General features: G+C 38.4%; 3 protein-coding genes across 15 annotated transcripts in view; 1 reads left to right on the forward strand and 2 right to left on the reverse strand.

Moving 5' to 3' along the window:
• LOC123511647 (polyprenol reductase-like) overlaps positions 1–1,952 on the reverse strand; it is a 29,304-nt gene extending 27,352 nt beyond the window's left edge. The window contains exon 1 of the mRNA XM_045267689.1: positions 1,748–1,952. Coding sequence (XP_045123624.1) covers positions 1,748–1,917 — 170 coding nt within the window. The 5' untranslated portion in view covers positions 1,918–1,952. The remainder of the gene's footprint in view (positions 1–1,747) is intronic.
• LOC123511644 (uncharacterized aarF domain-containing protein kinase 2-like) lies at positions 79–18,187 on the forward strand. 12 transcript variants are annotated; one of them, XM_045267678.1, is made up of 13 exons: positions 79–159; positions 3,342–3,965; positions 4,155–4,390; positions 4,845–4,941; positions 5,478–5,663; positions 8,922–9,118; positions 11,755–11,876; positions 12,480–12,597; positions 12,898–13,005; positions 13,802–13,927; positions 14,210–14,467; positions 14,578–14,703; positions 15,991–18,187. In XM_045267678.1, the coding sequence occupies exons 1-13, from the start codon at positions 129–131 to the stop codon at positions 16,177–16,179; spliced, it is 2,418 nt and encodes an 805-aa protein (XP_045123613.1). In that variant the 5' UTR covers positions 79–128; the 3' UTR covers positions 16,180–18,187. The 12 variants fall into 12 exon arrangements, with proteins under 12 accessions (XP_045123613.1, XP_045123614.1, XP_045123616.1 ...); XM_045267679.1 differs by lacking the exon at positions 79–159 and adding an exon at positions 1,335–1,467; XM_045267681.1 differs by lacking the exon at positions 79–159 and adding an exon at positions 1,370–1,467 and having other exon boundaries at positions 3,346–3,965.
• Positions 17,001–26,812, reverse strand: part of LOC123511646 (IST1 homolog) — a 58,502-nt gene continuing 48,690 nt past the window's right edge. Inside the window, exons 8-10 of one of the 2 annotated variants that reach the window (XM_045267686.1) lie at positions 23,922–24,125; positions 23,147–23,363; positions 17,001–19,212 (exon numbers count right to left, since the gene is read on the reverse strand). In XM_045267686.1, coding sequence (XP_045123621.1) covers positions 23,172–23,363; positions 23,922–24,125 — 396 coding nt within the window. In that variant the 3' untranslated portion in view covers positions 17,001–19,212; positions 23,147–23,171. Of the gene's footprint in view, positions 19,213–22,298; positions 23,364–23,921; positions 24,126–26,812 lie in introns of those variants that run through there. The other variant, XM_045267685.1, reaches the window with a different exon arrangement.

Genomic DNA, 26,812 nt, shown 5'->3' on the forward strand with positions numbered 1-26,812 from the left:
GCTGCACAGATGTACACAGTAAACACTGCGACCGTCCCAACTTTGGTAAGTTTGGTTCTCAGTCCTCACTATAGTCACCAAGGCTTTAGGATTGGGTCCATCCATTGAAAGCTACCCCTGGAAATGGGATGGCAGGTGTCACTTTTATCGGAAGTATAGGTAAGAAAAAGTGCCTCATCAAATAGGGAGCCGAGTTGTATCTACATCATTGTATCAAAATTATCCTTGCCTTGATTGTATGTATTCTACCTACCGTAGTTACCTATATTTATGAAAAAGTCTGATTTCAGCAAACTTCATACCGCAATATTTTTTAGTATACCTAGCTATGCCTTTCAACAGGTGTGTTACCTCGATTTTCTCGGTAACGAAGTGTTGGATCACTATTATACTTTGTCACAGCATATTTCACACCAAGCGTAAATTTTTCACTGCACAGTGCATTACCAGAAGTGTATGAGTAAGCTGCATACTCCTGACAATTGAGAGAAATTTCCGATATCTGGAGAAGGCATTCGGACAGTCACAACTACGTCACTCCCTAGCCCCACCCACCTCTCTCCCCCTGTATGTTCCCTCCTCTCTATCACTCGTCATCCCCTTCCTCAACAAACCCTCCCCCCCCCCAATCTCTCTCTCTCTCTTGGAATTCAATTAATTTCAATTTTGCACCAACCAATATGGCACTCCCACTGATGCATCCATTAAGCCACTTGTTTGCCAACATTCTCGTTCGTCATCAACCTTCACGTTATCATAACCAAGGCTTTATTTCCACATTATTTCACTATAAATAAATGACCGGTCTACGTTGGTATACCACATCTATTATATACTTCAGGAAAACAACGTTCACCGTAGGTTAAGAATCCATGAGAGAGAGGGAGAAAGAGAGGATAGGGTTTGTTGGGGAAGGGGATAACGAGTGATAGAGAGGAGGGAACATACAGGGGGAGAGAAGTGGGTGGGGCTAGGGAGTGACGTAGTTGTGACTGTCCGAATGCCTTCTCCAGATATCGGAAATTTCTCTCAATTGTCAGGAGTATGCAGCTTACTCATACACTTCTGGTAATGCACTGTGCAGTGAAAAATTAGCGCTTGGTGTGAAATATGCGGTGGCAAAGTATAATAGTGATCCAACACTTCGTTACCGAGACAATCGAGAAAATCGAGGTAACACCAGCTGTTGAAAAGCAGTAGTGCATTCTCCATCTCAATATCTATTTTTTTTTTAACATGGTCTTCACATTTTAACCAGAATGCTATAATAATAATAATAATAATAATAATAATAATAATAATAATAATAATAATAATAATTAGAGGAAGAACAATAAAAAAGAAATAACTACAGTACACAGAGTAAGACTTAAACCCTCGCTGCTCGCCAGCTGGCGAAGTGGCGGCTGTTGTTTACATTATTATACGCTCAGTTACGCTGTTCCTTTGCAGTCTAGCTCAACGAAGGTATAGGCCATCAGGCTATAGGTTGATATGACCGAGTAGTGTATGGACAGGTGTGCATGCGATACTGACTCATGGTGCCTGTTGCTGCTATACCGGAGTGCGCTATTGATCCTCTTTTAGCGTGTGACAGCGGCAGATAAGACTGGTTGTTACTGGTTCGTTTAGGTAGGTAGGTATCTTGTTTCCTGGGTCTGCAAGTCACATAGGGTGTGGCTTACTGTACGTGCGGACAAAGTAGACTCACAAGCAAATAGGAAAAAGACAGGGGTGAAGGCTTCACCTTACCGAGTGTTGCTGACTGCCACCACAGCTGTCCCCGTTGCTGACTACCACCACAGCTGTCCCCACTGCTGACTGCTTCCACAGCTGTCCCCGCTGCTGACTGCCACCACAACTGTCCCCACTGTTGACTGCCACCACAGCAGTGATGTTAACTTTTCTAGCCCACATTGTCGTACCGAACCACCAGAATTATCGTATTTTGCCTAATATTATCGTACATCCAAAGGAAAAATGATATACACACATCAGAACTGCATTATACACTGTATTGAACATTTCATTAATTTTCATTCATTTTCATATGCAAATGACATACTACACATACAAAGGTTACATAGAGGTGTGTGTATATATATATATATATATATATATATATATATATATATATATATATATATATATATATATATATATATATAATGAAAACTGTATATTGATAAAAGCTTATGTACAGTGTCAATGTGCATGTATCTCCAAGGGGTCAACGTATCAGTCAACCGTCAGTCCATCACTCTCCGCAACACAACCTACACTGGAAAACCGTTATTATTTATTTCTTTATTTATTGTTGCCCATTATTGCCACATAATGAGAATGTTTTGTTTTTTCATACCGTTATACGTCAAATAGAACATATGATAAGAGGAGGAAAACTCGCCCTTCACCATACTAACACTAAGAGTCACACTAATAAGATCATTTTGTCACTTGACACTGACTGTGACTGACAGCGTCTCTCTCCTTTTTCCTTCCCTCCCCAGTCCCCAGCCCCTCTCTCTCTCTGAAATGTTGACATCGATATTTTTTTCTTTACACAATTATTCCAGTACCTTATTACAAATATAAAAAGAAAAAATACTTTGCCACTCAATTATCGTATATTGGTGTACGATTCCTACCTATGTATCGTACATCGTACAAACAGCCATATTATCGTACAAATACGATAATTGTCGTACAATTAACATCACTGCACCACAGCTGTCCCCACTCCCGACTGCCACCACAACTGTCTCCGCTGCTGAGTGCCACCACAGCTGTCCTGCTGCTGACTGTCACCACAGATGTCCTTGCTGCTGACTGCCACTGCAGCTTTCCCTGCTGTTTAAACCTCAACTCATCCTCTGCAGCCCCTGCCTCGGACTTGGGAACAGACTGTTTGTGTCTCCCTGGCCTGTGACTTTTTTTCTTTTTTGGTGACTGCTCCTGTCTCCATATATCCCAAGCTCAGCCTGGCTGAACACCAATTGCCTGGCACTCCTGCCCAATCACCTGCTTCCCCATTAATCTCTCCCTTTTCCACACACACACAAACAGTTATTCTGTACTCAACCTTCCATTCATAATATGCAAATTGTATATTATTATTTTATATTGTGATTTCTTTGGTAAATAGTAAGTTCAGGATCAGCTACATGAGCTAGTGTTTTATGAATCATTGTAGCTTATGTACATATGTACAGTGGGGCATTTCCAGTGAGTGAAGATTTTTCCATATGTAATTTTTATAATGTAGGTATGTACTCTTGTGTTTTGTTTTTAATTAGTATTATCTGTTGATATATTCCCAAAGCTATACATTTTTATTTCAGGCAGTCTGCTATTTGTCATGGCTATTAGCACACTATCAAGAATCATATATCTCACTGCTGCTCGGAATGCCCATTTACAACCTTTCCACCATGGGCTGTTCCTTCCTGCACCCAGCCACTACCTCAGTCAGTCCCTCACAGTCAACTCTGCTTGCCAGTCCCAGTCTCTTGGTAGACTTTGGGGGAAAGGAACTGTTTCTTTCCAGTTGATTCCTAGTGTCAGAATCAAGAGTGCTGAAACTTACTGTCAGACCATTGCCTCTTGTAGGAATGGCAGGAAACACTTAGTGCAGGGTATTCAGAGAGCTGTCAAGAAAACCTGCAGGACAAGTGTGAAAAGGAGTAGAGTTGCATGGCATACTGCCTCATTGGGTATGGCATTTTTGGCTCCATCTTTGATGCATGAAACTGAAAAGCCAGTGCCTGTCCAAGTCATACAACCAGAAATAAAGCGAAAGAAGAGAGGATGGTGGTCACAGCTGTTTGTCAATATGTATGAGTTTCTGTGTGTTTGTCTTCGGGCTTTACGGCTGCTAGCAACATTTGCACCCATCCTGATGCTGTATCCTGTTACTTACTTGGGCAAAACAGCCACTGACACCTGGTGGGGACTGCTTCTGATGGGTTAGTGTCTGAGAGTCAACCTTTCCTGAAATCAAATAGATAAGAACATTTGTGAGGAAATGACACATCTGTGAGCTCAGTCAGATTAATTAAAGAGCACACTCAGACTGCTTTGTAACTATTTGGTAATAAAACATTCTCTCACCTGAGACTATATAGTTGCACACACTACATAGTTTGTTGTTTCAGGAATTGAATGTTCTGGTCCCATCTTGATCAAGTTGGGTCAATGGGCCTCTACTCGGAGGGACTTGTTCCCGGACACCTGCTGTTCTCAATTCTCACGGCTGCAGCGCCGCATCAAGCCACACTCCTGGCGCTTCACCAAGTGTCAGCTGAGGAGAGCCTTTGGGCCTAATTGGAGAAAGGTCTTTGTCAAGTTTGATAATGATGGGAACCCCATTGGTTCAGGCTGTGTAGCACAGGTGAGTGCATAGGAACTTGTACCATGTAGGTTGGGACTTCAAAAAGCAAGATGATCCCCATATTTTGACCTGCTCCTAACCTCTAATCCTTCTGGTTATGTTGTTACCCTATCCTCTCTCTGAGGTTCCTCTGATCACAACCTCATATGTATCTTGTCTTATTGTTCAGATACTCTCCTCAGGATCCCAAAGGAGAGTTGCGTGTAGTATTTTGCTTCTGCTAGTAGTTAAGGGAACCTGAAGAGGTATTATGCTACTTTTCCTTGGAATGACTACTGGTTCTGTGGTAGAGACCCATCTCTGTATGCTAAGCGCATAACAAAGATGATAGTGTCTGGCATTCCTCACTCCTTTTCTCACCTTTAAATTTGCAAACCTTGGTTTAACAGAGTAAATAGGTAGGTAATTGATTTATATTTGTTCTGTACTCACATGAATATATATTTGTTCCTAGGTGTACAAGGTGTGGATGAGTGCAGAGGCAATCCCAGATGAGGAACTGCTGGAAGAGATCCTCTCAGAGATGGATGATGAAGGCAGCATCTTGGAAGGTAGGTTGCTTGCTTAACTCATCATTATTTACTTGCACTTGCATGGAAGCACAGACTATGCAGCCTCTCAGTATCATGTCTGTCTTTATAAACATTTCACATTGTTATTTGGTGCAATTATCAGTGTGTATTGCACATGTGCATTTTAAGCAACCTTATGGAGCTACTGTCCCAGTTGGCACTCAAAACCATGTTTTAGTCCTTTGCTAGATTATTTATGATAGAGAGTATTTTGAAGATTCCTGATAGATTTGTTGATTTTCCATTGTTGTTGATTTTGATTTGGTAAGTTGTTCTAATGATATTTGTGAAAATATGTGTTTTATAGTTATCATAACTTAAATACATAGAGTGTGTTTATGGAAGAATTGGTTAATAATCATTATGGTTAGTGCCACTTTATTTTGTCAAGTTAGTTCAGAAAATCTTGAAATGTGTGTGTAAACATAGTTAAGGATGATGAGACAGAAGGGCCTTGGGTTGATGATGGGATGTAGGGAGCTTAACAATATATGGTCAGCAGATCTGGTCCATAGGTCTAGAGGTGATGGGACTAAGACAACTATTTAGTGCGGGCCTTGGCCTGCTTGGCATCGGCAGCAAGATGGATCATGACAACCTACTTGCTCTGAAGGAGTTCTATCAATGGAGAGAAGAGAGGAGGAGCAGTGAGAGGGAGAGACAGAAACTCCTGGAACTTGAAGCTCACCAAGCTGCTCAAGGTGAACCCACTGATTGTTGTCTACTTGTCTTGCTTGTAACCAGACTTGTGTAGACACAGGCAGTTTCCCTACTTGTTTTCTCATGCTGAGTAGTGATTTCAAGTTCTAACAAAACTATATACAATTTGTCCGTTTTAGTTTCTACATCCTGACTTCTTATACAGGCAACCCCCGCTTAACGAAGGTTCACACGACAAAATTTCGCTACAACGAAGGTTTAATTTTACTACCATCTGCTCGTTTAACAAACACCAAACTCGCTTTAATGAAGTTTTATCCAGGTAATTTTTTCCAATTTTGAAAGCCCCGCCGTATCACGCAAGCCGACAGGCTTTTGAATACACCAGCGCCTCTCGTGGACAAAACGTGCACCACTCACTCCCCGTGTTCAAAACAATAACAGCGTCAGCAGCAACTTGTCTTCCCTCACTAAACTTACCACCAAAACGCCCTGCAATGTCGCCTAGCGTTGCTATGGAGACCAGGAAGTCTCTTACTCTCGAAGTGAAGCTGGATATTATTCACAGACACAAGAGAGGTGAGAAAACTAATAGCATTGCTTGCCACCATCTTGACTCCATCTACTGTCTCTACTATTTTCAAGTCAGCAGACTCTATTAAGAAGGCTGGTGAGACCATATCTTCCTTGCAAGCTAAAAGAACCACCTGAACTCATGACTCTACAATAGATGAAATGGAAAGCCTTGTGGAAATGTGGTACTTAAGTTTTGTATGTGATACAATGATGTGCCCTTTGTTTACATTCCACAGGTTGCCGGTTAGTGTCTTTCCCGTTTCACTCTCCCTCCCTTCATAAATTTAAGATCATCAACATTATAAAGTTATGTACATACATACATTAGTGTACATTTTAATGACTTCAATTAAACTGCCTAAATGTTTAACTTCATAATTTTGACTTTCAGTAAACCTTTAACTGTACTATGATGCACTCTCGCTTTGTTTACTCTCAATGGAAGTTCAAGTCAGGGGTTAAACTTGTTATAGTCGATTGGCTTAACGAAATTTCACTTAACGAAGGTTTTTTTTAGGAACGTAACCCCTTCGTTAAGAGGGGGTTGCCTGTATTTGATTCTCCTAACAAGAGGGTTAGCTTAAGCCTCGGTTACAATAGTCAACAAAAACCTTGGACTCCAATAACAAGGTTGAACCAAAAGGTACCCATCCAATCATATCTTTGAGCGAATGGTTAGACATGCTCCTGAGCGTCCAAATATGATCAGATCAAGATCTGTGTAGACGATTCTGTTTCTGATTACATAAAAATGTTTTTTATGTACGTTTACTTATGAATTAACAGTGTTGGTAAATGAAAAATCATTACTAACCAGTGGTGAGGGAAGTCACAATCACCCATCCACTCAACCACTTATTCATATCCACCCACTCACATCCAGCCACCCACACTCCTAACCTCATCCCTCTATCCACAGTGTCTGGATGCTCTGCCTTCAGCTCCTTGCAGATCTAGGTCCGGACAGCTCTTTTCAACACCTTCTTTGAGTAGTCTTTATGGTTTACTTTTCATAGAACTCTTTGGGTTCTCACTCTTTCTAAGAGAGAGTCAATAACCTGACTAGGCCACTCCATTGAGACGAGGTGGGGATGTAGAGCAGCAGCGTGTACGAAAATTGAGCCAAAACAATGGTAGTCAAATGAGAATTGGGTGATTGATAATATTTAATAATATGATACTCTTCTAATCTTATGTCATTACATTTGTTGTATTTAAACACGTCTTAAGCAAAAATTTAATGTCCTTAAGTTTTTTTTTTTATATATATATTGTAAATTTCCTTGTTAAATAAGATAGTTCGTCAATTGTTTATCTTTGGATTCTTGTCCTGGGACATGAACCAACTGTATCTCTTTAACTCTTGTCCCACCAAGGATCCTATTGGATTTTGTCCAACATTGGACCAAATCCAACAAAACTGACAGAATCCAAGGTTTAGGTTGACTAGTGTAACTGTTGCTTTAGTAAGTGATACCTAATTCCAGGTATGTAGTACTTTTTGAAATGTCATTCCTTTCATATTAGATCGTCATGTGTTTCCACTTTTACCTGCCATGCTCAGTCTTTGCTTTATAAAAATCATCACCTCAATACTAATTTGATATGCAGTGGACCCTTGGACTTGGAGGACCTCAGACTTAGAACGGTGTAGACTTGGAACAAAAATTTAATTAATTTTTTACTTTCAAGTTAGAACAAATTTCGGACTTGAAACATCCTAAAAAGAGGTCGAATCTGGTGAATCTGTGTGACACTAGCACCATTGGTGGGAGGTAAACATCAGTTCCCTCTTTGTGTTGTTGTGTTGGTTCAGTGTTGTCTCCTTGCTCATATTTCCAGCTGGGGTCAAGACATTTGATAAATTTTTTCATTTGACCTGTGTCACGTAACCAGGTTGAGTAGTATTTCATATAAGTACACTGATCTCGTAACCAACAAAAAAATGTTTTAACTACTGTAGTGACAAGATGTAACAGATGTGAAACAAAGAATCCACATAGGACTAACTGATTATGCTAAAGGTAGTTTTGCTACCACTTTGTGCATTCTTAATACCTGGCTAAGCACCACTTGCTTGCAACCAAAAGGTAAATATTATTGATTTTACATAGTTTAAAATTCTTATCTATTTAGGTAAAAATTTGGGGTCTTGGAACTGATTAAAATTATTTACATTGCTTCCTATGGGGAAAAAACTTTTGGACTTGGAACAGCCTTCTGGAAGGAATTATGTTTAAAATCCAAGGGTCCACTGTATTTTATCCTGTGTTATGGGTTTAATTTATCTTTCTAAGCTTTCACTGCTTGTGATTAAAATACTTTATGTATCTATTGATGTATTCCTTTTTTATTTATTTGCTTATTTTTATTTTATTTTCTTTAATTGCCTTTATAACACTATCTATTACAAGATTGGGTAAAATTACAGGATGAAAATCAGTGATGGTGAGTTTTAAGAAGACTAACCTTCCTTAAAAGGAAACAAATCCTGATGCCTAGATAGAAAGATTCTATAAGAGGATTTGAGGGGTATTATGTTTGTACTGTCAATACATTCTAGTGCAAGCATTTCATTATCATTACATCCTTCTGTGACCTGCATCAGGCCCCAAGGATACAAGCGAATAGATCAAATGTACCATAAATAATCTAAAGAAGAGTATATATGTAGTTATTGTTGTTGTCCTCATGACCCTCATAACTATTACGTAAATCTACAGACTCAGAGGAACCCTCATCAACATCTGAAGCAGACAAGGAACTCCCATCAGTAGACAGCCTGACCTCAGAGGAAAGTGAGGTGGAAGTAAGTCCCTGTCAGGCTGAGGATGCTGCACAGACACAGGCACAGGAAGCAGGAGACATAGAAGATGCACCCACACACCAGCTTGTGGAGGTTAGGGGTTGTGAGGTCCAAGTGCGTAGATCCTCCTCCTCCTTCCCTCCATTATGTTTTGCTTCCAATGCTCTTTGCTCTCACATTCACCCATCTGATCACATCATCTGTGCATGATTTTATTTTTCTTTTTTTTTTACGGTAAGGCCTATAACGCCTGTTGCCACACTTGAAGAGTGTATGGGAAGCGCTGTTCAGCTTCCGCCCATTAGTGGCGCAGGCAATTTTATTTATAGTGGTACCCATATTAGGGCCCATATCACCGCTCAAGCTCATCTTGAGTGTAACCACCTAGAACCTGGGTATCATGGTGATATGTAGGTAACTTTAAACCACTTGAGAAATGGCAAAGTGTTTTAAGGCTGTACGTGGTGGGATTCGAACCTACGTGTGGACGTCTGCCCGATCCCACGCTCACCACCTTATCCACTATGCCACCACCTCCCCAAATGGTTAGATGAAAACTCATTCTTATCAGATTTTACATTGAAGGTTGTTGATATAGCTTGATTGATAAAAACCTCTTCTAAACTCTCTATCAGCTATGCTCATATCTCTTACTTTTTCATACACTGATTCTCTGTCTTTACTTTAATGTACTCAAATCACTTCAATCAATACCTTAGTATAGCAGAACCATACTAGCTTGGTACTCAGGGTCACATTCACAGTCAACAGGCACATGAACACCTCTACCTCTCTCTTTCACTCATACTGTCATCCTTTGCCTTTTCTTATATAATCCCACCACAACACTTCAGAGCTTAATTACCAATAGTATCTCTTTCTTTATCTGGCCTTTGAACTTTTACAAAAGTAGAGATAAGGAAACTTATCTAAACTACTACTACTGTATTGACCAGCATGAGCCTGTTCTAGCTTTTTCTTTTGCTATTGAGAGCATGCTATCTAATTAAATTCACTGAACTTTATGTATGGAAATCTTATTAGACTTTTGCACAGGAGTGTGGAGTCAGATTTTCAAAAGTCCGACTCCGACTCCAGTAAATTTAAATGTTGCGACTCCGACTCCAGTAAATTTAAATGTTGCGACACTGACTCCAACTCCGACTCTGACTCCAACTCCAGTAAGTTTAAATGTTGCGACTCTAACTCCGACTCCGACTCCGACTCCAGGAAATTTGAAGGTTGCGACTCAGACTCCGTTTTTTTTTTTTTTTTTTTTTTTTTTTTTTTTACATCAGGTATGGTGGCCAAGGGAAAAGATTAAGCAAAAAGCCCGCTAGTTGCCACACCCAAAAAAGACGAAAGTTAAGAGAATCAATACAGTAAGGTCTCGGTTTACGTCAGAGTTACGTTCCTGAAACATGACGTAAGTCGATTTTGTACGTAACTCGAGTTTCCGTACATTTCAAAGCATATTATCGAGTTTTCAACCAATCATTGTTTATGGTCATTCAGGTAAGTTAAAGGTTATATTGTTATATTATTTACAACTATGTAGGAATATGAAACACAAGCTTGTTTTTGTTGTTGATTAGGGCCACGAACGCGAAGGACTGCAGGTTGCCTAGAGGGGTGGACGCCTGAGGCCGCCAGGAGGGTGGGCAGGTCGAATGTTGTGTCGGCCACAGGGTGGACAGCTGGGAGCGTAGTGCAGTGCGGTGGGAGTAGAAACGTGGGCAGCGGGGCAGGAAATGCAATAGGAAAGGGCAATAGAGATCAGCAGACAGGCGCAGATGGTGCAAGTGAGCTGCGAGTGTCGTGTGGCCCAGGTGAAGGCTCCGGAGTTGTTATTGTTGTGATGGGTGTGCGAGCCCTCAAGGTCGTCAACCTCCCCGTTGTCATGGTAATGGGCTTCCCATTTTCTTCTTCCCTCCCTCACACACAGCTGCTGCCCCCCTTCTCATGTCTTTTAATTATGTCCTCTTTTTCTTGTAGCGTAATGGTTTTCCTTTTCTTAGCATCACTGCTGTCACTAAGAAGTTTTCTCTGGTGCCATTGAGCAAGATACTAAGAACTTGAGTCAGTAAACGCAGAAGTAGGATAACATTTGCCAGGGGCGATGGTGTGGTGGAACTGAGGCAGGGTGTTATTGTATTCAAGCATGAGGCGGGCGGTGTGGCGGGCAACCACCAACAATAACAATAAATCCCGCACTTTACAATTTATAAATTTATAATTTTTTTAATCTTAAATTGCCTTATAGTGGACTGACGTAACTACGAGTTTGACGTAACTCGAGACCGACGTAACCTGGGACTTTACTGTACTTACATATTTTCGAGTCAATCCATAATAAAAGTGTACTTGACGATTATATAATTATCATAAATTAATAAAAATTATCTTTATATTATATGTAGTGCTTGATTGGACACATCCTCCACAAAGCCAATTTCTCCCAATTTGTAGGAATCTCCAATCTCCATGAAGTGGAATCTTTACTCGAAAATTTATCACGTAAAGGAGTAGGAGTCGCTCATATTTTTACCGACTGCAACTCCGACTCCGACTGCGACTCTGACTCCAATTCCGACTCCGACTCCGGCCAAAAGTAGCTGACTCCTCGACTCCGACTCCGACTCCACACCCCTGCTTTTGCATCAGTGAAGTATGAAATTGGTCCCAGCATGGTGAAGACAGTATTATGAGCACAGTAGCCAGTGACATCATGCAGTGTTCTCTTGGTACAGGAATGGCAGGAGGCAGAGCTGGACAAGTCCCTGCCAGTGAGTGAGGGACCGCTTGAGGACATGGAAGGCCTCGTACCAGTGGCTGTCAAGGTGCTGCATCCTGGCATCGCTGAGACATTTAGGCAAGTTACTTTTCTTACTGGGGATTTACTCATCAGTTCATGTTTTGCATACTACTGACATTGCCTGGCATGTCTTGCAAGATTTGGAAAGGAAGAATATTCTAGTACTATTTTTTTTTTTTATTCCATTCATACTTTTGGTAGCCTGGCAAATATAATTAATTTACAAGGTCATCATTAACTCATGTGTTGTTTGCATTTAGCTTTGACATTTCAGAAGCAATCTTTTGAGATCATTGTTATAGCACTCCCTTAACCCCTAAAGTACCATGGCGTATTTCCATATTCATTTTGCTTACTATTTAGCGATTTTATACAGCTTAATAAACTCATGTGGGGGATTAAAGTAGTGAAGACTGTGGCCATTAATCTTCTGACCTCCATACACCCTTCTGAATGTCAATAAAATGGTCTAATGGTACACAAATCTTAAGGTAAAAATGTGTTCCAGTGCTGAAGGGGGTTAAAGGAACTGCAGGAGTGATAAGGTTTTATGTAAGTCAGTCACATAAGAGTGATGGCAGTAACATTTTTATAGCTCTACTATGCTGTTTCAGGTATATATTTTTATTTATTTTAATATTATTTTTTCCTATACGTCAGGAAGGACTTGAGGATCCTGAAGGCTTGTGCCAGCTTTATCACCATCCTGGTTCCCCCACTGAGATGGCTCTCCCTCCCTCAGTGTATTGAGGAATTTGGCCAAGTCCTGGCAGCACAGGTAAGATCTGAGTTGGATAGCATCTTGCATTTGCTAGGGTATGCATTGTATTGTTGACTGAATCAGGGAGGTGCAACTAAATGATGTTTCTTATCATAAATTAAAATTTTATAATTTGGCTATGGATGATTTTCAATATTATAAATCTGAATGCACTGTACTCCTCTTCTCATTATTTCAGTATAGGCAGGGCAGTTAATGTTAATGAGGGTGATGATCTTCACATGCATGCCATTGGTGCTTTAATTTAAGTTTTCACCAAAAAACATTGATTCTTATTTGATATTTTACTATTTTCAGATTGACTTGAGAGTTGAAGCTCGTAATCTGGAAAATTTCTCTGAAAACTTTGTTGATGTCCCCTTCATTAAGTTTCCTCGGCCACTTAGACCTTACGTGACATCTAAGGTGGGACTAAGGAAACTTGTCTTCACACCTTAAATCATGGGTTCTCAACCTGGTGTTCACAAGATTATTTCCATGGGTACTTAGGTAGTTGATCTAATAATATCCTTTGCAGTACCATTGCATATTGAGTTAGTGTCAGACACTAAATTATCATTCTGTTCATTGTCAGATTACTGAGAGTTCAGGTAGATGGTCTTATAACTCAGGGGGTTCTCAACAAGAAGAAAAAGTTGAGAACCTCTGCCTGAGTAGTTAGGAAGATCAGATGACTGCTTGAAATAAAAAGTCCTTTTTTCAGCTCAAGTTGCTGACTGTAGTCTACAGGGCACCACCAGTCATGAGATTGTTGTGGTCACTGTTTCTTGCAGATTTAGACACTTCCAAGCCATTGTAGAAGTACATAAAGACCCATGAAATTTGATAAATGCCAGTATTAATAGTCAATGCAGCAACATTAAATGCTTGGCCACTATCATCTCTTGACCTCCCAAACAAATTGCAAAAAGGCACCTTCAATTTGATTGCAACACCACATAATAACTTGACCTTGTTGATGTAGTGTGGCCCACTGATATTTGAAAAGATTTGGTTGTGTATGTAGTTGTTTTTAGCCTCTGGTCTGCAGGTACTTCTGGTCTGTGATATCAGCCCACAAGTTCATTGACTCATTTTCATTATATAACAGCTAACTAATAAAAAGATCTGGAACAAATAGTGCCAGCAGATATACTCATCTGTATTTACTGATCTTTATTATGACCAAACCACTCTGCAATGACTTCCCTTGTGCTTGTAGGTATTAGTGGAGACCTTTGAGGAAGGGGAGGCCATGCTGGATGTGATGAGGGCATCAGAGGAGAGCGACACAAGCCAGCTCAAGAAGCGCCTTGCAGAGATTGGTGTGGATGCTCTGCTGAAAATGGTGTAACTGTTTGTTCGAACTGTTATTAATCTTGATTTGAGATCTTACTTTGTACTGTAGTTTTCTATCATAGCCCCTGTCTATAGGATGCCATGATGGGACAGGGGAAGAGTGCATTACCTCATTCAAACACTGCTTCCTTTCTAAGCTTACATGCTTTTGAGATTTTGATGTTTGATGGACCCCATACAGCAGAGAGTAGGCATTAACTTTGACAGTAATGATGAAGAACAACTAAAAGTGAAGGGAAGAATTTTAGGGACATAACATTGTTCTCTGCAGGTATTTGTGGATAACTTGGTGCATGGGGATCTGCACCCTGGTAACTTACTGGTGCAGAACATCACTACAGGGACTGCCACTGGGGACCAGGTGAGGGTCATGATGGTGGACATTGGTTGTGACACTTTTGTGATGGATGTGCAGCCAGATCCCAACCCACTACGTATCTGTTTCCTTGATTGTGGAGTCACCTCCAGACTCACCCAGCAAAACCTGGCTAGAATCCGGGCTGTTTTCAAGCAAGTCATCATTGGAGATGTAAGAATATAACAAACCATCAGGATATAGAATAGATATATAATTATGATATATATATATTATCCTGAGTTTTGATGTTGTCATTGTTTTTGCTCTGTCTTGCACTGTAGGGAGAGTCTGTGGCTGAACTGTTCCTGAAACATAGTGAGCATGAGTGTGCCGACCATCAGGCATTCAAGGAGGATGTGGACAGTCTTGTTCAGGCAGCCCGGGAGAGTACTGTGTCCCTTTCCCAGGTGAGTACCATCACCACTACCACTATCACCAATTATGCATCTTTTTGCTTTAGAATTTCGAAAAGGGATTTTGATATTTTATATATATATATATATATATATATATATATATATATATATATATATATATATATACAGGCAACCCCCCTTAACGAAGGTTCACGCAATGAAATTTCACTACAACGAACGTTTCCTTTTACTACCATCTGCTCATTTAACAAACATCAAACTCACTTTAACAAAATTTTATCCAGGTAATTTTTTCCAAGTTTGAAAGCCCCACCGTATCACACAAGCCAACAGGCTTTTGAATACACTAATGCCTCGTGGACAAAACGCGCACCACTCACTCCCCTTCCCTTCCCTGCTCCTAGTTCAAAACCAAACCAGGGTCCAGCACCAGCTTGTCATCTCATGCTCAACATGCCCTGCAACCAGCCCTGCAATGTCACCTAGCATTGCTAAGAAGAAAAGGAAGTCTCTTACATTTGAAGTGAAGCTGGATATTATTCACAGAGACGAGAGGCTAGAAAACTAATAGCATTGCTCACCACCAAGGCTTGACTCCATCTGTCTCTACTATTTTCAAGTCAGCAGACTCTATTAAGAAGGCTGGTGAGACCGTATCTTCCTTGCAAGCTAAAAGAACCACCCGAACTCATGACTGCAATGGATAAAATGGAAAGCCTTGTGGAAATTTGGTATATAAGTTTTGTATGTAGTACAATGATGCGGCCTTTGTTTACATTCCACAGGTTGCTGGCTAGTGTCTTTCCCATTTCACTCTCCGTCCCTTAATAAATTTAAGATCAACATAATAAAGTTACTAACATACATACATTATTGTACATTATAATGACTTAAATTAAACTGCTTAAATGTTTAACTTCATAATTTTTACTTTCATTAAACCTTTTAGTGTACTATGATGCACTCTCGCTTTGTTTACTCTCAATGGAAGTTCAAGTCAGGGGTTAAACTTGTTATAATTGGTTTTCTTAACGAAAATTCACGCAACGAATCGTTTTTAGGAACGTAACCCATTCGTAAAAGGGGGGGTTGCCTGTATATATATATATATATATATATATATATATATATATATATATATATATTGAAGATATATAATGGTTATAAATCCTATGCTCTACCATTGTAAAATTTTATGTAAAACAAATATATATAAGGATGAAAACCTATCACTAGATGTCCCCCTTAACAATGAATGTAAGTGTTGTATTGTTGATGCACTCACTATTAAGTTTTAACCTCTGCCAATTATTGCAGGTGGATGTTGGGGTATTGCTGCAGCAAGTGCTGGGGGTGCTGCTCAAACACAAAGTACGGCTTGAATCTGCCTTTAGTGCAGTGGTCTTAGCAATATTTGTGCTGGAAGGCCTTGGCCGTGCGCTAGACCCAGACATGGACATCCTTGAGCGGGCACGACCAATCCTAATCACAAACAAGCTCTCGTGAGTGATAGAAACTTCCTGTCTTCATGTCAGGCAGAATGTTGGTGGGTGGGTAACTTCAGCAATACATACTTCACTGATTTTTGTAGGTTTCACATTTCAAGTTATTGAAAGAGAAATTAATTACTTAATATCTTTAAAGAAATGTGAATTAATCTCATACACCATAAATTAATCATACTTCTGTATTCCAGGACTATGGAAATAAAAGAGATGAAAGTGCCATATTAAAATATATAAATGTATATATTTTTTTGTTGAACTGATACAGTTGTGATATCACATAAATGCTCATTTATCATTGTAATAATAATAATAATAATAATAATAATAATAAATAAATAAATTATAATAATGTTGGTGATAGTAATATAAAAAAAATTGAAAAATAAAGAAATAATGTTAAGTTTGATGCACTAGTATCTTAAAATCATTAAGTATACAGGGTGTAACATGAAGTTCTGCAGATATTGCTGAAGGTTGAATCTACAGGTTATCGTAAGTGGAGAAATTGTAGTTTTCAACTGCATGATAAGTGTCTAGCTTTGACACCAGAAAGTACTGTGGAGATGCATTTGTAAATCTAACATTGGTAAGAATTGCACCATTTCTTTACACAACGATGTGAAGTTAACTAGTGCCCAAGATGCTACACATAAAAAGGTATTAACATTGTATTATCAAAAGTTAAGAATTTTGTTATTATGCTTCAGTGGGTGAGTCAGGATTGGTTACATGATTTAAATAGACTTATATATCTATCATAAGGATCATAAGGATTAAGATCAAACAATATTGCTGAGGTTTCTCTCTCTCCAAATCAAGGTCACTAGTAGGAACATGAACTGTTTTTCACACCAAACTTTTTTGTCACTAGTAGGAACATGAAATGTTTTTCACACCAAACTTTTTGCACAGTAGTCATTAGTCTGAAGACTGGTTCACTGGTTCAAGACAACATAATGAATAAAAGCTGATAATACTTAATGCACAATGCTTGGGCTTAAAAGTACAATTCCAGATTCACATTTTTCTTGGTATTTGGAAAACACACACCTTTCCTTAAAGTAGAGTTTCAGAAAGCCAATCATAAATTTAAAATACTATACATTTTGCAAGTAAACTTTTAATGAAAGTTCTGATATAAAAAGAAATTGTAATTTTCAGTAATTTGGAATTTTGAATTCTGGATGGTTGCAACTTGTTTCATAAGTGAACTACAAACAAGAACATTATTGTATGAAAAGTTGACTGCATATCTATTTTTATGATTTAAACATTTAAAAACAAAGGCACAAGATTTAAACTAACAAGCAAGCAACACTGAATCCTCTTTTGTTTCTTAATCCCACAAACACAGAAATGAACATAACTTAGCATATATGTAACTGTATGACATTCTTCCTTGTTCATAAGTTGCAAGCTGCCTATTTCCCTTACCAAGCCATGCAAACCTTGCCTCCATTTGCATTAATACAACTTGATTTTCTATAGGAAACAAAGTTATTGCTGACTCAGAATTTAAAGATTATCAAATGTAAACATCTTGCAAATTTGAGACTTGTAGGCACCTTTTTATGTATGTTGTATTGTATAAGATACAACATGGATTCATAAGGTGTAGACATGTGCCACTACAAAACTAAAATTGTAATTACATTTTAAGCTAATTGAATAATTATACCTGAAGTATAAGTATTTTTAGTCAGATGTGAGCTGCATTTGGTAACAATATTGATTCCCCAAGAAAATTGCTTTTCACAATTTCATTGAAGTATGGGTTGAAATTTATGTTAGTTATGCATGATCAAGACTAAATGCAGGCTGAGCTTATCAATTCACCAGTTAAATATCAACAGAACTGAGAATGAATCCTATAGTTTGATTACATCAAAGTCTTGAGTAGCCAGCAGAAATAGTTTTCCATCACCTTACCTGTCCTTACAATGCATTTGTACATCTCACTGGACTAACTACTTTAAGTTGCTCATACATTAAAAGATGCAGCATCACTTTATAGTTTTAATTATATGACCTTGCCATTGAAATTAAATATGGGGTGGTACAATAGCAGTGATCCATCACAAACATTGGTGGACATTTTTGTCAATGAATACTAAATGAAGCAGAGTTAGTCCTGATACACACCTTAGGTTTCTTCTCACCCTGATATTATCACACATACTTCAATGGAGGTATAACCACTAACACTTTAAAGTTCTACTCACAATAAAGCCGTGTTCATTCAAAAAGAGGTTTTGACTAGAAAAGATCAGTTATGTGTACCACCAACTAACTGTCTTACTCTAGTCTCATCTCACTCATCCATTAGGTAGGACATTACAACTACCACTACTTTTCTGAAGGTCCAGCATTACTTTAACACAAAGTGAATAAAATAAAAGTAATAAGATAGTTTGCATCACCTGTAACTGAGTGCCAGGGGAACTACTGTGTCTATCAAGTATTTCAGAACAATATATACCTGTCAATACCTAACTGACTTCTCTCTTCAAATGTTCCCACTCAGATGACTCCTGAAAATACCTCCATCCTTTCTTTACGAACGATAAAACAAATTAAGTGTTTCAACTCAACATCACAGTTGCTCTTTCTTTGAAAACCTAAAAGGTGATACTCTATGGTTACTAATGCATTATCATGACCTGAGGTGTAACGTTCTGGACGGTTCACAATTATTTGCTTCAAGAAATACTATAAAATCTCTGACTTCACTGTATTCACTACTCCAACATTTAAATTCAACATAGACCTAACTAACCTCTGGGAGAGGGGGCAACCTGGCCACACATTCCAGAACCAGGTTGAAAGAGTACTTCCATGGTATCATCAATGTACAGTAAAAGAGAACTAAAACAAACAGTGAGAGGGTTGGGACTCATTCTCTCTGCATTTTATCCTCACTTTAAGAATGATCTCTGCCTGCTATATACCAGTATGTATATACCTGTTCATACTAAGTTAAGACCTCCCCTGAAAAGGTAGAGGTAGTCCAGATGTTGCCTCACCATAGAGACTGAAAATAAGAAATTTGACTCCTTACTTTCCAAATTTCAATTGGCTTTTACTTGGTACAAAGGCTATAGTGGAATTATTCTTTTATATCAGCAGTAAAATGCAAAATTATCCAATTCCCTTATATTAATAATTTGCTTCATGTTTACTGTCAGCTCCTCAACAATCATTACATAAACTGTACACAGAATAAAAAACATTTATTGCTGTATTTCAAATTACTGTCAAGTTTGACAACTACAAAAAGATACTGAGAAATCATCTAAACATTAAGTGAAATGAGCCTTTGTCCTTGCTTTCTTTTTCCCTAATACTCTGATGTCTCCCTGCCTTGTCACAACAAGAATGGGAGCATTTGCTTAGAGCTGTAGATGCTACGCCACTAGAAATATTAATTCATGTATTGTTATGGACTTTGCTGAAAGTTCTTATTCAACATTTTCACATAATAAATTATGTAGACTTTTTTTGTAATTCACTTCAGGTATATAATGTGCCTTACATTACACAACCAAAGTAGTTAGGTTGATTTGTGAGATCTGTTATGTTGGCTACATACAGCAAGGAATGAATATTAGTCACATTTATGCATACATTATACTAAAACTCATCCGTACCTACCCATAGGGCGTTGGCCATGTCTGCCGTGAGACTATGCCAAATCTCCAATAAAAACAAACTATTCACTGTCCTGTAATCATAGCATTATAAAAAAAAAAGTTCTCAGAACATTCAGAAACCTTAATTAAGTGGTAGATGATATAAATAATTGTTATATACGAAAATAAATTAAGCTAGTTCATATACATGGACGGTGATGTGTCATATCAGGTCAGGCGACGTTGCCAATCACGACCCAGGTGGAAATTCCCGGGGAGGTTGGGGGGTGAGTCAAGTTGTCACGCACGTGTTGCTTCGCTCCTCCTCTGGTCACCACCATGGAAGGACCCCGCAAGATGTATTAGTCTAATACATCTTGGGACTCCCTGATGCTTTCCCGTCATACACTGTCTTGCGCAGCCAGACCAAGGAATTCATATTCCGCCTTAATAGATATTTCTTGCAAGAGAAAGCAAATCGGGCAACACTCTTACCTTTGACTCAAGCAAGGAACCACTCAATACATTACTCTGTGTTTCTACTCGTATGTGCACTTATTTGACAAACATGTAAATTACTTGTCTCATTTTCATGTATATAACCAGAATCTTTATTGCATTTAATGCACTATATAGCTGCATAGGTATTTGGGTCTCTTCTGACTTCTTTTAGTGAAGTAGAGAACGATCATCACTCCGTTTTCTTTGAAAAAGGTACTGGTATAGCAGTGGCAACGTCGCACCCAAGAGGAGCCACACCTTGTGGGTAGCTACGGATGAGTTCTACTATAGCTGATTCTAAGCTTCGTTGCCTGCAGGAATGCCTTAGAAGACTTGGACTCTCAATAAGATAAACAGGTCCTATCACCTCGGCTTCAAGCGAACACAAAAGTGAAGGCTAAACTATAGAGGTAGCATAGCGAATCCAGGAAGGTCAATGATAGTTAATCCCCAGGTAGTAGAAGTTAATTTCTTCGCTCCTCTACCCCTCCCTGATCTCTCTCTCTCTCTCTCTCTGGAAAAGCCAGGATATGTTGGTAATAATGGTAGTAAAAACATTTATTAAAATAATCATTCTGTATATTGAAGAGGATGGTGATGATATTGATAATGATGATACTACTACTACTACTATTTCTACTACACTCTCTCTCTCTCTCTCTCTCTCAGAAAGAAGACAATGATACATGAAGAAAAGTTGATAAGAAAAGGTAGTGAAAATATCTATTAATATTATATTACTATATTTTCTACTACTACTGTTAGAGTAATGAATCATATCCAGAAAGTGAAAGGAATGGAACAGACAAGGCTAGGTAGAGGATGGGAAACAGCAGTCAAGTCAGGTCAGTGGAGGGTGGGGCAGGGATTAAAATTCCAGTGTCACACACACACACATCTCAAACACAGAGATAGATGGAGAATTATTTGAGGGGGAGAGAAATAAGGACGGCAGTTAAAGATATGAAGTCCAAGCGGAGAGCAGTAGAAAGCAGAGTGCCGCAGGGATCAGTATTAGCACCAATACTTTTCCTCATATATAAATGACATGCCAGAAGGAGTGAACAGCTACATAAATCTGTTTGCGGATGATACAAAACTGTGCAGAGTTATAAAGCAAAAAGAGGATTGTGAAATACTGGAGGAAGACCTAAATAAGATCTGAGAATGGAGTAAAAAGTGGGAAATGGAATTCAATGTGGACAAAAGCCATGTCATGGAAATGGGAAAGAGTGAAAGACGAACCGTAGGAATCTATAAGATGGGAGATGGAGTAGAACTGGAGAAAGTAAAAAAGGAAAAGGACTTACGAGTGACGATGGAAGAAAACTATCAACCGGTAAGCTATATTGATAGAATTTTCAGAGACATAATTTGCTAAGGAATATTGAATTAGCATTTCACTACATGGACGAAGAAATTGATAAGTACTATAATAAGACCCAGATTGGAATATGCAGTAGTGTGGATCCCTCATAAAAAGAAACACATAAGGAAGTTGGAGAGACTACAAAAAATGGCTACAAGAATGGTTCCAGAATTTGAAGGGATGACATATGAGGAGAGACTAAAGGCTATGGATCTACCAACCCTGGAACAGAGAAGGGAGAGAGGGGATCTGATACAAGTTTATAAATTGATCAATGGAATGGACCAAGTGGATAATGAGAAACTGATCCTGAAAGAAGAATATGACATTCAAAGCACAAGATCCCATAGTAAAAAACTGAGAAAGGGAAGATGTCTGAGAGATGTTAAAAAATATAGTTTCCCACAAAGATGTGTTGAGATGTGGAACAGCTTGAGTGAAGAAGTGGTGTCAGCAACGAGTGTGCATAGTTTCAAAGAAAAATTGGATAAGTGTAGATATGGAGACAAGACCACACGAGCATAAAGCCCAGGCCCTGTAAAACTACTACTAGGTAAATACACACACCCATGAGGAGGGGCAGGGGAAGGAAAAGGAAGGGGAGATAAGAGGTGATCCTTTTTCTACCTACGTCTCAGCCATTTTGAGCATTTAAAATGAATCTTCATCTTCCCATATTTTTACACGCTAAAAGTGTACTCGCTAGAAGCTGAGGTGATAGTACATTAGAAATTATGTAGCATTTAAGGATAGGAATAACTGTATACGTAATATCCATTTCCCCTGTACTACTACAACTTCTTTGACATCAACTGTACAGCTCTAGAGTGAATGCTTCCATTGTTGGGCTTCACCTCCCATGCATTGCAAACAAACCTACAGTAACTTTCTGTGTGGTAAATTAATATACAAACATGTTCAATCAGGCACAAAGCCATGACACCAATGTTAATAATTCATAAATCAGGTATTTTTGTAAAATACAACCTTGTGCCTTCGTAAAGAACATATATGACATGATAACAGCACCATATTCAATCATTACTATATATATATATATATATATATATATATATATATATATATATATATATATATATATATATATATATATATATATATCAGCATAAAAGACAACACAAATTATCTTTAAAAGAAAAAATGTTTGAAGGTTTTTTTAAAATCAACATACTTAGAATATTTAGAAGAGTTAATAATAGAATCATGACATGAAATAATTTTTTGGCATATATATATATATATATATATATATATATATATATATATATATATATATATATATATATATATATATATATATATGCACATAATATGTGCAGATTCACACCCTAAAACAATGTCTATCACACAGTCATTCAGCTTTAACCACGCCCAACAGTGCATAACTACTCACAGCTTATCTAGTATGCTTAGATTTGTCTGTGAGAGATGCAGACCTTGCCTACCATGAAACAGCACTGCCTTTGTTCTTTACTTCTTCTTCTTTAGATCTTCAAATCTTTTGGTGAGGTCATCAAAGTCTATGTCATCCTTGTTGTCCTGTGGCTCTGGGAGGGTGCCTGTGCCTGGTAGATCAGGAACACTTGGGAGATCAGGCATAGTGAAGTCTGACCCACCCTCACCAAACTTGGAGCGTGGTGCTGGCTTGGGCTGCTCCCCATCCTGTTCATGGGAGACAAAGATCACTAAGTGTCTGGGCCAGTGGCTCAGATTCTGACTATAAAAATAAAAATAAGCTCACACATAGCTGCATATATCAATAGATTCTAGGAAATGTCACACAGGAAAAAAACTACTTGTAGCAAGACTTCAGTAAACACTAAAGAGAACTTGTAGCCAAAAAAATAATTTATCATATATTCCTTTACATATAATAACATTTATTATTGCTTCCATTCCAGTTTTTATTGAATAATAACAGTGAACACCCAATAATACTTGATGCCTCCAGTTATGCATCATGTGTGTATACTAAAGACATAACTTAGGGCATGCAATGTCACCAATTTGAGATAAAAAAAAAAAAATTATCAAATTATCAACAGTATTTACTTGTACACACATGCTATAAAAATTAAATCACAAATTAAAAAGGTTACTTTTAAGCAAAACAATTAAATCTAAAACAAACCATTGTAATGAGTTTAGATACATGATGGGCAATTAAGAAACTTATATGCACTTAACTTTCTTCCAACCATAACAAAAAAGAAGAACTACCTTAAGGTTTTCTCCTCCTGTAGCAACATCAGGAGGGAACTGAGGGCGAGGCCCCTGGAGGCCAGCATAAGGCATGCTGGGGTATGGAGCATTGGGGGCAGGGGTAGTGTTGCTGGTGTGGCCCATGGGTGGGATGGATGAATAAGGAGGTGGGGAATTCTTCATTCCCATTGGGTCATTCCACTGCCCACTCCCACTAAAATCCTAGAGGTGACGGGTTAAGGAAGGTCAGTGTGGCGTGTGGGGCAAGACTGGCAGTGCCATCTTGAATCAAGAAGGTATTCAGACCACTACAAACATGCAAATATTTTGAAAATAAATTAATGAATATATCTTCACTCAACATATGAGTGTATAATGATACATACTTGGAGTGAAGCACACGCCAATTAATATGAGACCTCCTGGCAGTAGCATTATTCTCAAACTTCTGAGCATTCCATTCACAATCAAAATATCTTCAGATTTTAAGCATTTCAATCTTTTACTTTTTTGTCCATTACACTACTACATATCTGATCTGTTACACTGCCATGAGTTTGGGGTACTGGGTTGTCCTCAGTTTTCTGAATTACTTCATACATTACCACAATATAATGAATAATGCATTGATATGCTCCTTATTTACTAACATCTTGTACTGATACAAAGCAATGAAGAAAAGATTCTCAGTGTACTCCTTTCATCAGTTTTTGTTGCATTTCATATTACAGGGAATATTAACATGTATTCTATATACTATATCTCAAGTGTCACATAGATGACAGCTAAATAAGAATATATAAATATTGAACAAATAAAGTATATAATGATAATTATGTGGCATGTATTCTATATGTTATATCTCGAGTACGGCATAAATGACAACCAAATAAGAATAAATATATATCAAACAAATAAACAAACTTTATAATGATATGATAGAAATGCTCATACCCTGCAATGGTTCCTCACTGTTCAACTTTTGAAGGACAACAAAAAATCAATGTGAGGATGACAGACAAGAACAAGTTTGTCATTGGTAATTGAGACAACTATAACAGCAGAAAAATTCAAGGCTGATTTATCGCACAACAAAGGTAATATTTAATTTGAATTACTATTTTTCTGCACTGGAGATAGGATAACCTTGAGATGCAAGCTTCACATTAATATCACATTCACAAACATAAAAGAGTGTAATGTCTGAAGGATAATACTGAGATGACCCTGCAGAAGCACTTTAGGTGACACATAGACATAGTGTTCAAGCAGTGCCAGTAAAGTTACAAGATCAGGGTGCAAGTGAAAAGTTGCTAGAGAAAAGCTGTGGTGCAGGTAGGTATGCATGTGGTAAGAGGCCCAAACTGTGGAAGGGAGTTAAAAAGTTTTTCCCCAATCCTACACATCTCCAGCCAGATGAACATCAATACATGTGCCATTCAGTATCTTGGACTGAACTATTATTTACTGCATATCTTTATAATAAAAAAAACACACACGACGATGACCGTTAGAGGCAGATGCAAAAAGAAGAGCTTCAGCATGGGTTACACTGCCAAGTTCTGACTATGAAGCCCAGCAGACCTGGTGATGAGTTACGGGAGGAGAGGGGGCTAGGTTAGTGACCTTGTCTCCAAAGTTATATTGAATTTGCTTGTGTTGAGGCCAAGAAGTATGGAAGGGGGATTAGAATATGGACAGCATCTAAGTAAACAAGGGACAGGGAACCAGACTGACAGAACCTGAGCCGCCATGGTACAGTGGAACCATGCGTGCTTTGGGGTCCGAGGGGTCTCCAAATGCACGGGTTAGAATCCTGTCCACGGTCCGAGTGTACGTTGGGCTTCCTCACTCGGGGCAACGGTTTCCTAGCGGGTGGGCTTTCAGATAGAAGGTACCCTAAAAAGTATCCCCTTTAGCCCATAAATTCCCATGAAAAGCCCGTATGGTATTAAGAAGGAAAAAAAAAAAAAAAAAAAAAAAAAAACAGGAGATTATTGAAAAAACTTCTGGGATTACAACAGCTGGGAGATTGGAGTAAGGAAAGGGAGGTTTCCAGATTTAAGGAGGAAAGAATCAACAATGAAAAGGATTATGTCAATGGATAGAGAACTTAAGAATTTTGAGGGAGATTGTTACCAGGATTTTTGAAGAACAGGATCATCTGATTGCAGAAAACGTAGAGCTAAAAGAGAGAGATGTTTAAAGTTAAAGAGTACTGTTAGAATGAACATTGACATGAAGAAAACTCTAGATGAAATGAGAAGGGAAAACAGTACCTTTAAGGGCAAATGTACAAACTATGAAATGGCATTACATGCAGGAAAAGCTACTCTAATGAGAAAACAAGAAAAGGGATAAGCAAAACAAAACTAGAGGAAGGGAAGAATGCATTGAAAAAAAAAAACAAGAAGAAAAAGTGAATTTTCTTGAAGTAGTTCAGCAACAAATAAGGGAGAAAACAAAGGACACAGTCATACAAGTGATCACAGAAAAGGAAGAATTAGTGAGAGATACAGTGCACAAAAAGAAGTATATGGTTATATATGGACTAGAAGAAAAGAGGAATTCAGTGAAATCTGTGAGAGAGTAGGAGGAGAAAGAGATGATTAAAGAAATTATCTCAGTGATTCAAGATGAACAGTCTTAATAAAGAAATAAGTGAAATATGCAAACTTGGTACATATAGTGAGGGAACCAAAAGACCACTAAAAGTTTAAATGAGATCGCAAGTAGCTCCCCCACACTGCAATACAAATAAATTGTCATCATGTCAGAGTAGGTAAAGCCAGTGAAGCTAGAAGAGCAGTGTTGTCTGGGAGAACACCCAAAAAAAACAGGCAACCTCAAAGGGTTTGCCCACTGGTGGTTTGCATTGTATACTGTGGAAAATCTATGACTTCTCTGCG

The sequence above is a fragment of the Portunus trituberculatus genome, chromosome 31 (assembly GCF_017591435.1).
Source record: "Portunus trituberculatus isolate SZX2019 chromosome 31, ASM1759143v1, whole genome shotgun sequence".
In the NCBI taxonomy this organism is placed as follows: Eukaryota; Metazoa; Arthropoda; class Malacostraca; order Decapoda; family Portunidae; genus Portunus; species Portunus trituberculatus.

Coding starts and splice junctions, on each gene's coding strand:
- LOC123511644 (XM_045267673.1), top strand. CDS start 2,651: ATGTATCGTACATCGTACAAACAGCCATATTATCGTACAAATACGATA. Junction 5,664..8,921: donor AGCTCACCAAGCTGCTCAAG/GTGAACCCACTG, acceptor GTAAATCTACAG/ACTCAGAGGAACCCTCATCA. Junction 14,468..14,577: donor AGCAAGTCATCATTGGAGAT/GTAAGAATATAA, acceptor CTTGCACTGTAG/GGAGAGTCTGTGGCTGAACT.